Source organism: Gossypium hirsutum, chromosome A04 (genome assembly GCF_007990345.1).
Source record: "Gossypium hirsutum isolate 1008001.06 chromosome A04, Gossypium_hirsutum_v2.1, whole genome shotgun sequence".
Lineage (NCBI taxonomy): Eukaryota > Viridiplantae > Streptophyta > Magnoliopsida > Malvales > Malvaceae > Gossypium > Gossypium hirsutum.
In genome coordinates, this window is record NC_053427.1 from 81,974,045 (window position 1) to 81,986,771 (window position 12,727).

A 12,727-nucleotide genomic window follows, 5' to 3' on the forward strand; every position below is an offset into this window, starting at 1 on the left:
CCAGGAATATATTAGATCATGAGGGTATAAAGCAAAAGGAACATGACATTATTACGTTTTTACGGAGGCATTTACAAGAACTGGAAACGCTCCATCTCCCTTCTAATGCTAGTCCAGGTGAAATCTATGAACAATGGAAGGCACCCGGATTCAATTTTGCTGCTAGATAATCTCAAGTACGGGAGTGGTTATTAGGGATAATGATGGTATGGCGATGGGTTCGTGTGCCAGGAAGAACGAAAACATCTAGCTAGTGTTCAAGCTCTCGGTTTCGCTTTGGTGACGGGTTTTTAGAGGATTATGTTGGAAGGCGATGCAACAACTAATGTAAAGCCTCATATCAACAAAGGAAGAACGATCAACTATAAGTTCTACGTGGCAAACGAGGTGGCTCACCAATTGACAAGTGTTTGGTTGAACAGTAAAGGCACTCAATTTTGGGTTGAAGAAGTACCTTTCAGTGTTTGGGCCGCCATTGAAGGTGATCCTGCCTTTATTCTTTCTGTTGATCTTGTGGTCTAGATTTGGTTGGTTGATGCTTTGTGATGAAAGTTGACGAAAAATCGACATTCCATAGCATGTTGTCCTTAGGTAAAGAAGAGAGAAGGGAGTGGAAGAAGGGTGATGTCCTTTTCTTGTATATGCTCCTTTATTTATTTGCTTCCCAATGCATGATAGCTGTATAGGCTGTCGGGTTTGCCTTGATTATTTCTAGAGACGTTATACGTGTCATTAATTGAATCTATCCATGTAGATTTCAAGTGTATATACCAATTATTTAAAATTTCACAAAATTATACAAAATTCAATAATATAAAAATTAAAATTTTTAGCTAAATTCTAGAAAATTAAATAAAAATAAAAATTTATTTAAAAATTAATAAGTATATTGAAAATGTAAATTTATAAATAAATAAATAAAATCAAAAGTTACAGACTATCAACCTCGACAAATTTCGACTGTAAGGCGACATTGATCCACGATCATTAATGCTAGTCACAGTCTATATTTTTCTTTTGAATTATATATATATGTTTAGTTTTTGTTAAATTTGTTTTTTAAAATTGTTTGAACTTTTTATTATTTTGTAAAATTTTAAATAATTTTTAAAGAACTCATTATTTAATAATTAACTTAAAAGAGTGAAATCTCAACTTCCACCTGGCATCTCTGGTAAATTCCATTTTTTATCCACACAACAGATTGTTTCAAGGGAAATAAAGCTTGGACTGACAAATATAGCAGTTGATCTATCAAACTGACAGCCGGCTTTAAGACAGTTTGCGGTGAAAGGGTTACTAGAATTCAAGTGTGAAATCCAAGAGCATCACCACGAGTACTAGGATACAACAGGGTCACATACAATTTCTAGCAGGAGGTAACATACAAATACTCATATCCCTCCCAACATATACATTAGAAAAACCCACCTTTTTTATTCAAGTACCATTCAAGGTCGATTCAACCAAGCAGTGGCATTTACCATCCCCCTCTCTGAGTACCACCAGAGGATTGCACATTCAGCCTATCCAGCACGGCATTAAAATCCACCGCCTGCCCACTCTCCTCCATCCTCTGAATCACACTCGCAATATGGTCACCCCTGAATCCCATGCTCACTAATTTCTCAATCAGATCACTGTAAGGATGGTTGCGAACATACTGGGAATGGCTACTGTTCCTCATCATAACATTAGGGCTAGGACCAGGTTGAGGAGTCTGAAGAGAGACATTGGCAGGGGGATACCCACCCTGTGAGAAGTGAGGCTGTTGGGGTGGGTGATGTGCTCTACCCCCTTCGCTATCATACATCATGTATGCACTTCCTGGAGGAAGGGGGGGATGGGAGACAGGCACCTGATACCCATCCCTTGGTTGTGCTTCAAAAGTGCCCTTGATTGGCTGGGGAGCTGTTCTGCCAGGCACTCTGTACCCATAAGGAATGGTATCGACACAACTAGACAGAGGTTGAGGAACTCCAGAATATGGAACCTGCATGGGGGTGCTGTGTGCTAATGCCTCTGGAGGAGACGGGTTTGATGATTGTGTAGGAGGGTAGGGAGGGTAAGCTGGTGTTGATGGAGGCCTCATCTGTGTTTGCATCGATGATTGCTGCTGCTGTTGTACTTGCTGTGGTACTTGTTGTGGCCACTGCTGCTGATACTGAGGGAATGATTGGACAGGTGGTACCTGATGGCTCTGTCTAGGCTGTGGTGGCATCCTAGAGACATCTTGTATGTGAGGAGCTTGGTATTGCGGATCAGGAGGTAAATATTGACTCTGAGTGTGTGGAGTTGTTGCTGGGGCTGGTAGTGAAGGCGGGGCAGGGGTAGGAGTCGGGGCTGGGACATGGACTGGAGCAGGAGCATGGGGGTTGGATAACTGGTTTGAAGGTATATAATAGGATTGTTGAGTCAAGTTCTGAGGTGGGGCTTGAGAGTGTGGTACCACAGGCTGCTGTGGTGGTGCAACTTGATGAGGCAGGGCAAGAGCTAATTGCTGGTTTTGCATCTCGGATGTGTGGTCAGTCTTTTTAGAATCAGAGGCAGGTGGTGATGCTCTCTCCTCAGTGGATTGTGAATGGCTGGAAGAAGAAGACTCCTTTTGCGCAAGTTGTAATTTAGCCAACTCCTTTTGAGTCTCAGCTAGCTCCTGCTTATCTCTCAGTATCTGCACAGACCTGTGGACCTACAATGTGCAATGAATACTAAGTTCCAAGAATGGAATGGTTCCAATACATGATGACCTATGCATTACTCAGCAAGACAAGAAGAAAAAGTAACTTGATTCTCTAATGCACAGTCTTTCTTTAATATGCCATGAAAATAGATCAAGAAAGTAATTTAAGAGTGGCTTCTCTCCAGGGTATTCAACCATGAAAACTCTGAAAGCACGCAGAATAAACCTGAATCCGAGCCTAATATCTATATTTTATACCCACAGAAAATTAAAAATATGATCAAATTGTAATGCCAAGAGCAGAAACTAAAGTTATCCCTTGAATATAACAGCAGGACCACAATAAACTACCAGATCTTTTCTGATCCATATTTAAGGTACTTCTCTTGCATGCTGCTGCATTTTAGATACTAGATTGAGAAATAGATGTTTGCTGAAAAGTCAAATAAGGAACATAAAAGCATCTCAAGGCTTCAAAGAGTAAAAACTAATAATGTCAGGTACAAAAGTTGCGTACCTTATAGCCAACAGATTGGTGAAATCCATCTTATAATAAAAACATAACAATGTTCCCAGGATACTCACCTCTTGGAGATGTTTCTCAATAGATTTAAGCTTTGAATCTGCATCTTCATTATCACGAATTAAATCAGATCGCATTTCTCCAATCGATTTATCAAGATTGTAGCAATATAACTCCAACTGTGACAGTCGTGAACTTATTCCCTCAAGAAAGCGCATGAGGTTGTCCGCATATTTTTTCATGGTTTTTTCAACAGTAGCAGTCACATCTGAGTACAACGAATCATCTGGTTGACTGTATGCATTAGCTGGAAATATTGACCGTGCCACTCTGCCTTTGTGAAAATCCTGTAGAGTTCAGTGCAACAACATGATTAAAAATTTACTCTTGAAATGGTAAGCATCAGTACATACCACTAGTTTGGCAACACAGTGATCAAAGATGATGAATAAGTTTAGCTCAATTTTCCCTAGAACAGTCAGGATATGTAACATAACCCCAAAGACAATATAGTAACATGATGAAGAGAAACATCCAAGGCTCTAAATATGAGAACTTTTTGCGTCTAAACTTTAGTTTGTGGAACTCCCATGAAACTGCATCTGCATGTGACCTGTCCCAGATTTAGTCATTGTTTCTCTAGGGAACTACAATGACAAATGCTTAGGACCAAGAACTACATGTCACCTTTCTAGGTTTGGTCATTTTTTGTCTAGGCAAATGCTTATGATCCAGGATTGAAATGCAATAAAGATATATACTATGGGCAATAAAAACACAAAATAATGGACTTAAGCTCCCTCTCCACCGACAGCTACAAAACACACATATCCATTGCTGATTTTTCATGAATGTAGCATGTGATTAAGGTTTTATTTGAATAAAAAAAAACTCAAACAAAAAAATGCTACACATATACCACAAAATGTGATATAACTTATAATATACATCACTAAGTACAATAAAGTTTTTCTCCACTCCATTGAAGACTGAACTTCAGGTGTTACTCCCTGCAATAGGGAAACAATTTGTAATTTTTTTTATAGAAAGGGTGTAAGCAATGCAAAAGAACCACTAATTTATTGTCCTCTTAAAAAAGGGGTCCAGCGATATATATCTATACGCACATATAATTTATTATCAAATGACCAAAAAAACCCACAAAAAATAAAAAAGAGAAAGAAAATAGCTCCAGCCATAGAAGGGGAAAAATTAGAGAATATGGAAGTTCACATCTATACACTCAAATCTTCCTTTTGGTTACAATTATTTTCAATACAAGCCTATACGTTTTCTCATACTTACACCCCAAATCAAGATAAAATGTTCTAATCTGTGCTATTTTAAAGTCAACTATCGATCAAACAGTTAACCAAATTTAAAAAAAAATGTCACAAAACGAAGCATTTTTACATTGTTAAGCCTTTCTCTTTTTCAAAATCAACCCTGTCGATAAAACCCTAATCAGATCAAAACCCCCTCCCAAAAAAAAAGAAAGAAAACCCTACAAATTAAAAAAAAAATAGCAACAATATATACCGTGGAAGAGCTGGTGGTACTGGTACCGAGTGCAGCTTCGGCGTGGCTACCATTTGACGATTCCTGGTTCCCGTAGTCCTCATACGAGCAAAGAATATCATCGGACCCAAAATCGAACCCTTTGGAACCACTCGAGTTGCCCCGACCCGATAACCCAGATGCCATATTCTCCTGAAAAAGAAAAACTGAAAACTTTCCACAGATCGAAACAGTAAAATTAGTGTTTCTCGGAAGAGGGAAATAAAATCAAGATTTTTGCACCCTTTATTTATACCCCGTAAACAGAAAAGGATAGAAAAAAGAAAAAAACAAAGATTGGGATTGAAGCTTGAACTAACTTGTATAGAAAGGAAAGAAAAAGGAAGGAAATTTCTTTGAAGGATGAGTTGAATTTGATGTAAAGGGTGGAAGAGTTGAGAAAACGTTTTAAAAATGGGTGATTTTGGGCTTTGATAAAAGGTGGAGGATGATGATATGATCCTTCCTTTTGTTTCCACATTTATTATTTGGATCTCGCGCCTTTCAACACGCGTATATAAATATATTACCTAAACCATAATTATTTTATAATATATTATTAAATTGTTGAAACACGAATGATATCCAAATATATGATTACCCCTTTTTGTTTTCTTTTTCTATTGTCAACAGTCATTCTTATCTCATATTATCTTTTGGAATTGTCTTATATGATGATGCTTCATTAGCTATTTGTTTTTTATTTTTTCTATTTATTTCTCATATTATAAATTAATTTTTTTCTTTCTAGTCTTGCTTCCTACTCCAACGACTATTACTCACCAAACGAATTAAGAATTTCATGTATATATCATATATATATCTATTATTGAGACAAAAACAAAAAGGAGAAAATGACAGATTAGATGGTGAAGAAAATGTGATCATGTCAAGAGTCGATTTTACATAGGCAGTTCAACAGAGTTTTGGCATAAAGATATGGTTCTGCCTCTAATGATGATGGAGGAATATTTATGCAAGGATAGTCACAACTACTTTTAAAATTTGTTATTTGATAAAGGCCAAGATAATCTTTTAGTAAAACAACAATTAGATTGATGAATCTTGTGATCATATAAAGATTAGACTTGAATAGATTTGATAAAATTACACATTTATCATACATAACAGAAGCTCGGCACCTACCTTTGCAAAATGTATAAAAAAATTCTACATGTTAAGCATGTCATTAGTAAATGAGGTCCATGATTTAGTGAAATAAATACCACGAAGGTTGAGCTGATGTATACCAGTTGCTTAAAACCTTTTCCATTTGATTGGTAACTCCATATGTCGCACTTCTTTTTGTTTTTGTGTCTGATGTGGGTCTCGTTTCATTTTTTCCAGACTAATCAAGTAATCATTTAGTTGAAAAGATTTGTTGTGTGGCCTTTTAACATATGTGTCACTAGTAAGTTGACGTATTTGTATTTGGAAGAGCTGAGGTTGATTTTTATTTGCGACAGCAAACATCTTGACTACCAAACCAAATTAAAGCTAGGAAATTGAGAAATTAGAACCCGGTGCACCTTTATACATTTGCTTAGTGCATCATGCCTACAACTAAACCATAACGACAAGCACTTTTGCCTATATTGCAGGGGATTCATGATTGGCAACCATTCAACTAATCCCAGATCAGGTAGTTCCTTGATAGAATCAATTAATAGAGATAATGTAGAAAGACTTGAAACTGAAGATGGTAGGGGCCGCGCGAACGCAGGCTCCCGCTGCCACAAATTATGACGTAGGCTCTCCCACTTGGGGAGACCTTAAAGCAGCACCCCTCCCAAGTGCAATGGAGGTCACTACCCTAGGCCATGAACCTTATTGATCGCTCATTGACCCCGTCCAGGTAAGTATGTTCATCAGTTGCATCTTGATTCATATTTATAAAGTTCAGCGCTTTGTAAACTCTATTCAATTGTCGATGTGGGATTGCCTGCCAATCGCTTTTCATTAAGAAATCAAGGTAGAAAAGAAAAACGGGGGAGAAGGACAAAAAACGACAGTGTTTCCATGAAATTGGTAACAAAATAGCTAACATATATTTTAAACAAAAAAGATGGTAAATAAATCCTTTAAAAAGCAGGATCTACTTAATATAATAGTTTTCCTCTGCTTTAATTATTGAAAATGCACTATAAGCATACATAAAATATTTGAGCAAACTAATTTGAATGTTATTCAATAAATATTTATATTTAATTAAAAATATACAAAATTTAATATATTACTATACATACATTTCATTCCAAGTTCATGGATATATTTTGTAAGGTTAAAGTTTAAGTTGAACTAAGTTTGAAGAAAACGGTGGATTTAAAGTGTTAACCAGTGAAGCGAATAACAGGAAGAAAAATAATGGTTTGGTGAAGAAGGAACGGATTTCTCTTGGGGAGATGGACATTCGGTGAAAAAGGGTTTCCATACATTTGATTTATTAATTATTTATTTTGAAATTTTTTTAGATAATTACTTTTATTTTCTTTAAATTAAGAGTTTTTTTTTAATTTTATGTGTGATTTATTTATTTTATTATTTTTCACATGTAATTATCTTATTGGGTTACCTAAGTAATAAATTATATCTCATTAAAAATATTCCACATATGAAATTTCACATATCCCATTAACTTTTTTAACGATGCTTTCATCAAATCTATTGAAAAAAGCAATTTGAAAAAAAGAATAAAAACCGATAGCCAAAACGACTCAAAAATACAATTAGATCTATTTTGACAAAACATGTAAACATTAGTGACCAAAAATAACAAGTATCATAGGGTATACTTGGATCACAAAATTCTATAAAACCTTACACCTTGTTTGGTTCGCCGTAATACCCAATCCATTACGCCCCGATTACGTGCGTATTACATTACGCCCCTATTCCGGCGTTTGGTTCGCTGTAATAGGTATTACGCGCGTAATCGGTTACGCCCCTAATCCCCAAATTCCCGTGTTTTCCAATCCCTTCCCTTTTCGGTGTATTAGCTATTACTTCCGGCCTCCCTCCTCATCTCCCTGTTTTACCCTCCCTCCCTACCCGACCCTCTCCCTAATCATTTTCGCCGTCCTTTCTCTTCATCTGGATTGAATTACATCGAAGGATCTACCACTAATTTCCCTTCTTTGATCCTCTCAATCAAGGTATTCTCCCGTTTCATTCAGTCCTTTGGCTTTTTTTTTTTCCTCCGTTTTTTTCTTTCTTCTCTGTTTCATTGTTTTTTTTGTTAATTTTGCTTATGTGATTATGAACACAGTGAATTTAGTGTTGGGATAGCTTTGATGTTACTGGGTTTTATTTTTATTTTTACAGTTTCTTTTCTCTTTTTTCCTACTGGATTTTATGCTGCGTTTGATTGAATCTTTTTGTTAATTTTTGCTTTACTTTCTATTCATATATGTTTATGAGTGATGATAAAAAATGTGAATTTAGTGTTAGAACAGGTTTGGTTTTAACGGGTTTGATTTCTTTTTGTTGTCATCCGAAACAACCCAGAGAAGGGTCTTTTGTTGTTAAAGGACTGCTTGAGTGATTCTGGTACATTGCCTTCTTCTTTTACTTTTTGCTCGTTGATTCATGGTTTTGTATCTCAAGGGAATATGGATAGAGCAATTGAGGTGTTGGAGTTGATGACAGGTGATAATGTTAGATACCCTTTTGATAATTTTGTTTGTAGTTCAGTGATTGTTGGTTTTTGTAAGATTGGGAAACCTGAAGTTGCAGTTCGGTTTTTCGAAAATTGTATGAATTCAGGAGCTTTAAAGCCTAATGTTGTTACTTATACAGCTCTTTTAAGCAGTTTTAATCTGTTGGGTAAATTTGATGAGGAAATCAATCATGGTGTTCTTTGATGATATATTAGTATACTCTAGCAGCTGGACTGAGCATTTAGTTCACTTGGGGGAGGTGTTATAGCTCTTGAGAGACAATAATCTATTTGCTAAACAAATCAAATGAACCTTTGGCACTCACTAAATTGAGTATCTTGGCCACATTATATCTACAGGAACAGTGACTATAGATGCTGCAAAAGTAGGAGTTTCAAACTGGCCCACTCCTAAATTTATAAAAAAGATGAGGGGATTTCTTGGCTTATCTGGTTACTATATGAGATTTATAAGAAACTATGGGATGATGGTTAGATCTTTGACCAATTTACTTAAGAAGAACACTAATTGGAATTGGGCTGAAACTGAACAAATAGCTTTTGAATTGTTGAAGCAACTAGTCTGTCAGACACCAGTCTTGTGTCTACCAAACTTAAATGAGGAATTTTGTATCGACACTGATGCCTGTGGTTAAGGGTTAGGGGCAGTGTTGCATCAAAAGGGCAGGCCAATGGCATTTTTTAGCAAGGCATTTGGAATTAGACATTAAGCACTTTCCATTTATGACAAGGAAATGCTTATAGTCCTAATGGCAGTTCAGAAATGGCATACTTACCTAGTTGGAAGGAGATTCTAGATAAGAATAGACCATTAGGTTTTGAAGTTTTTAGCTGATTGACAAGCAAACACTCCATTTCAGCAAAAATGGGTAGTTAAAATATTAGGGGTATGATTACTGTATCACATACAATAATGGTACACAAAGCTCGGTTGTGTAATGCCTTACCTAGGAAGTCCTAAGAACTTGAGGAATAGTTGATGCAATGTATTAAAAGTATCTTGTAGTTAGATTTATGGGGGAGAGTGACAGAGTCTGTTTTGGTTGACCAAAAGCCACAAAAATTATGTCTTGATCTTCAGCAACAACCTCAAAGGCACCCAAAATACACTTAGAATGGCCAGGTATTAAGGAGAAAAGGGAAGGTAGTTGTAGGTGACCATGTCAACCTTAAGAGGGAATTTTTTGAATATTTTCATAGTGGCTCATTAGGAGGCCACTCGGGTGCACATGCCACTAGAGTTAGAATATATGGGTAGTTGTATTGGAAGGGTTATCTAAGGATATAAAATAATGGGTTTGAGAGTGTCATGTATGTCAGAAGTGAAAAGTTGATCTATTAGCTTCTCCTAGTTTACTACAACCTCTATCTATTCCTACTCGAGCTTGGGCTGCAATTAGCATGGATTTTATGGAAGGCTTAGCCAATTCCCGAGGTAAGAATACTAATTTAGTGATAGTAGACAAACTCACCAAGTGTGGATAGTTCTTACCTCCCTCACATCCATTCACTACAATCACTGTGGCCCAAGAGTATCTGATGCACATTTACAAGCTGCATGGCATACTTGAAATAATTGTGTTTGATAGGGATAAAATTTTCGTAAGTAACTTCTGGCACGAGCTATTCAAAAGATTGGGGACCAAGCTGCATCTATCCACAGCGTACCATTCCCAAACAGATGGCCAAACAGATGTATTAAATATGTGCTTAGAAGAATATTTAAGATGTATGATTGGTGAATAGGGAATGGGTGCAATGGTTGCCTCTAGCAGAATTATCGACCAGGATTCCCTACTACATTCCCATGTCTTGCAGCCTCCTCATGACAAGGCCAACATCAGTACACTGCTATTTCAAACAGAAACTTGTTAGTGCTGCTTGGTTTCTGAAAGATTCAACTTGGTTTCATTTTGCTATACCTGGAAGGATATGTGATTATCCTTTGGATTAATCGGTCGAGGTTCAACGATAGTGTCGAAATCATCGATTGATGGATTCTCAATTAAGTGTATCCCAATGCCATAATTAGTATTCTCAATTAAGTGTATCCCAATACCATATTATATACATATATACATTGAAATTTTGCCTTGCGGACTTCATTTAAATTAAGAAAGCTTACAAAAGACACTCCCTTTCCATTTTTTGTCATTCTTTGCTATGAGTTGGAGAAAGAATAAACAGGAAACTGTTTGCAGATTTTGCTTTGTTTTTTCTGTACAGTAGTGGATTGTTCTGTTTTGCTGCTGCATTGTTTGGTTGGTTTGTGCACTGATTCTTTGTTTTGATTGGCTTTTTCGATTTAGATTTTGTTATTGTCCCCTAAAAGTTGGGTTAAGTTGTTTAAGGTGTTCTTTTTTTTTTTCTGGTTTATGGCATAAATATTTTCCCAAAAAAAAAAAGGTTGATCCGAGCACTTTTCTCATTACAGGTAACATTTTTCCAACACTTCCACATCGCAGTCGTCCCAGATTTGAGCATTACAGGTTAGTATTGATGTAGTAGGTTCTGTTGTTTCCCAAATGAATATGGTTTTGTTTGTATGTTTGTAATGCTCATTAAAGCTTTTGTTTGTATGGTTATGGTTATTGCTGCATGACCATTGTTCTTTTTGAATTTATCAGCCAAGTTATATGTTTTTACTATTAGGTAACATTTTGTTTAAAGAGCATTATGCCTACACATCTTTTATGAGATAAATTTGTACATGTAAATGAGATAAAAGTTATATATTTTTTATGAAATTATATTACCATTTAAAATGTTATTATCTAGTTTTAAAACTTCAATTTCATTATTAAACAAAATTAATTTTACCTCAATTATACATAAAATATTAAAATTTAATATAAGTTTTTGAAGAAATTAAATGCTCATGGATTATAATTAACCTTTTATGCACATAATATATTGTCTAATTCTATCTTAGATTTTAAGTCAATTACATTATACATAAAATATTCCTCATTCATAATATGATTTCCCTATAATACATAAATTATAATTGTGAAAGTGTAAGGAAGTTTTTAAAATTAACGTATATATATTATGATAAATAAAATTATACAAATTTTACTTAAAAAGTCAAATTTGGCTGTTAAATTAATAAATTCTATAGAATTCTGAAATTTTAATAATAATAATTTTTGATGAAAAAATGCTAAACATGTATTTTAAACTTCATACTAGACAGCTAAGTAACAATTCTTGTAAAAAATAAGTCCTCTTCAAAGTTAATTATATTTTTACAAAATGAAATTACCATTTAAAATGTTATAAAAGTTATAAAACCTTAATTAAACTAATCATCAGTAATTAAATATACTCTTTCATTATTATTTGGGTGATTGATAAAGAAATGAAATTAAAGTTGCAACGATATCATTTAGTCGTCTAATTTTTTGCTTCGTGTGTTCTAAATTTGTGCTGTTTATTTTTATTCGATAATGTGTAATTGCAACTTCAATTCTTTGATAGTGTGTTCTAATTTTAAAATGTTGCAGTAATGGCTCGTCTGCCTTTAATTGCACAAAGTGTGAGGCGTAAAAGAATTAGTATTGCTGTGACAATATGGTTGGAAATCTGTAGAATCGCGGTTTGGTTCTTATTTAGAATGGGTGCCAGCCTTAGCCTACATAGACCAAGGATTAGGTCCTATACCGTAGATTTTTATGCAAAACGGGATTATGTGAATAGGCTTGTATATGCTAGTGACGAGACCTGTATTGAACAAGTTAGGATGAATAGAGCTGCCTTTTTTAAATTATGTGAGATGTTAGAATCGATAGGGGGATTGAAGTCGACAAGGTTCATGCTTGTTGACGAGCAAGTAGCAATGTTTTTACATATCATCTCCCATCACCTGAAAAATCGAGTTATCAAGCATCACTTTAGAAGGTCCGGGGAAACTGTTAGCAGAGCATTTCATAGTGTTTTAAATGCTGTCATACGCTTGCAAGATGTGTTATTTAAAAACCCGGAGCCAATTACAGCCGATTCTTCTGACACAAGGTGGAAATGGTTTAAGGTATAGGACTAAGTTTTATATATAGCTTCAACAACATTTACTTGATTTAGATTTAAATTAGTATTCTAACTCAAGGTTTTATATCATGTGATATAGAATTGCTTAGGTGCTCTTGATGGAACCCACATCAAGATTAGGGTTCCAACAGTTGATAAACCTAGATATCGGACGCGAAAAGGTGACATAGCAACAAATATGCTAGGTGTTTGTACACCTGAGATGCAATTTGTTTATGTTCTTCCTGGTTGGGAAGGTTCAGTT

The 12,727-nt window shown here is 35.4% G+C and overlaps 2 protein-coding genes and 1 non-coding gene across 5 annotated transcripts; 1 reads left to right on the top strand and 2 right to left on the bottom strand.

Moving 5' to 3' along the window:
- Window positions 1-1,170: 1,170 nt before the first annotated feature.
- Window positions 1,171-5,308, bottom strand: LOC121228212 (leucine-rich repeat extensin-like protein 5). 3 transcript variants are annotated; one of them, XM_041111516.1, is made up of 4 exons: window positions 5,081-5,252; window positions 4,743-4,927; window positions 3,266-3,550; window positions 1,171-2,689 (listed from the first exon to the last, which is right to left on the bottom strand). In XM_041111516.1, the coding sequence occupies exons 2-4, from the start codon at window positions 4,905-4,907 to the stop codon at window positions 1,481-1,483; spliced, it is 1,659 nt and encodes a 552-aa protein (XP_040967450.1). In that variant the 5' UTR covers window positions 4,908-4,927; window positions 5,081-5,252; the 3' UTR covers window positions 1,171-1,480. The 3 variants fall into 3 exon arrangements, with proteins under 3 accessions (XP_040967450.1, XP_040967451.1, XP_040967449.1); XM_041111517.1 differs by having other exon boundaries at window positions 4,743-4,934; XM_041111515.1 differs by having other exon boundaries at window positions 4,743-5,308.
- A 1,154-nt stretch (window positions 5,309-6,462) lies between these two features.
- LOC121228431 (U1 spliceosomal RNA) lies at window positions 6,463-6,623 on the bottom strand. Its single transcript, XR_005926007.1, has one exon. It is a non-coding gene; the product is annotated as a U1 spliceosomal RNA (small nuclear RNA).
- Window positions 6,624-8,368: 1,745 nt separating this feature from the next.
- On the top strand, window positions 8,369-9,071 carry LOC121228104 (pentatricopeptide repeat-containing protein At2g17525, mitochondrial-like). The gene is made up of 2 exons (XM_041111245.1): window positions 8,369-8,609; window positions 8,776-9,071. Exons 1-2 carry the CDS (start codon window positions 8,369-8,371, stop codon window positions 9,069-9,071), a joined length of 537 nt encoding a protein of 178 aa, XP_040967179.1.
- Window positions 9,072-12,727: the final 3,656 nt, after the last annotated feature.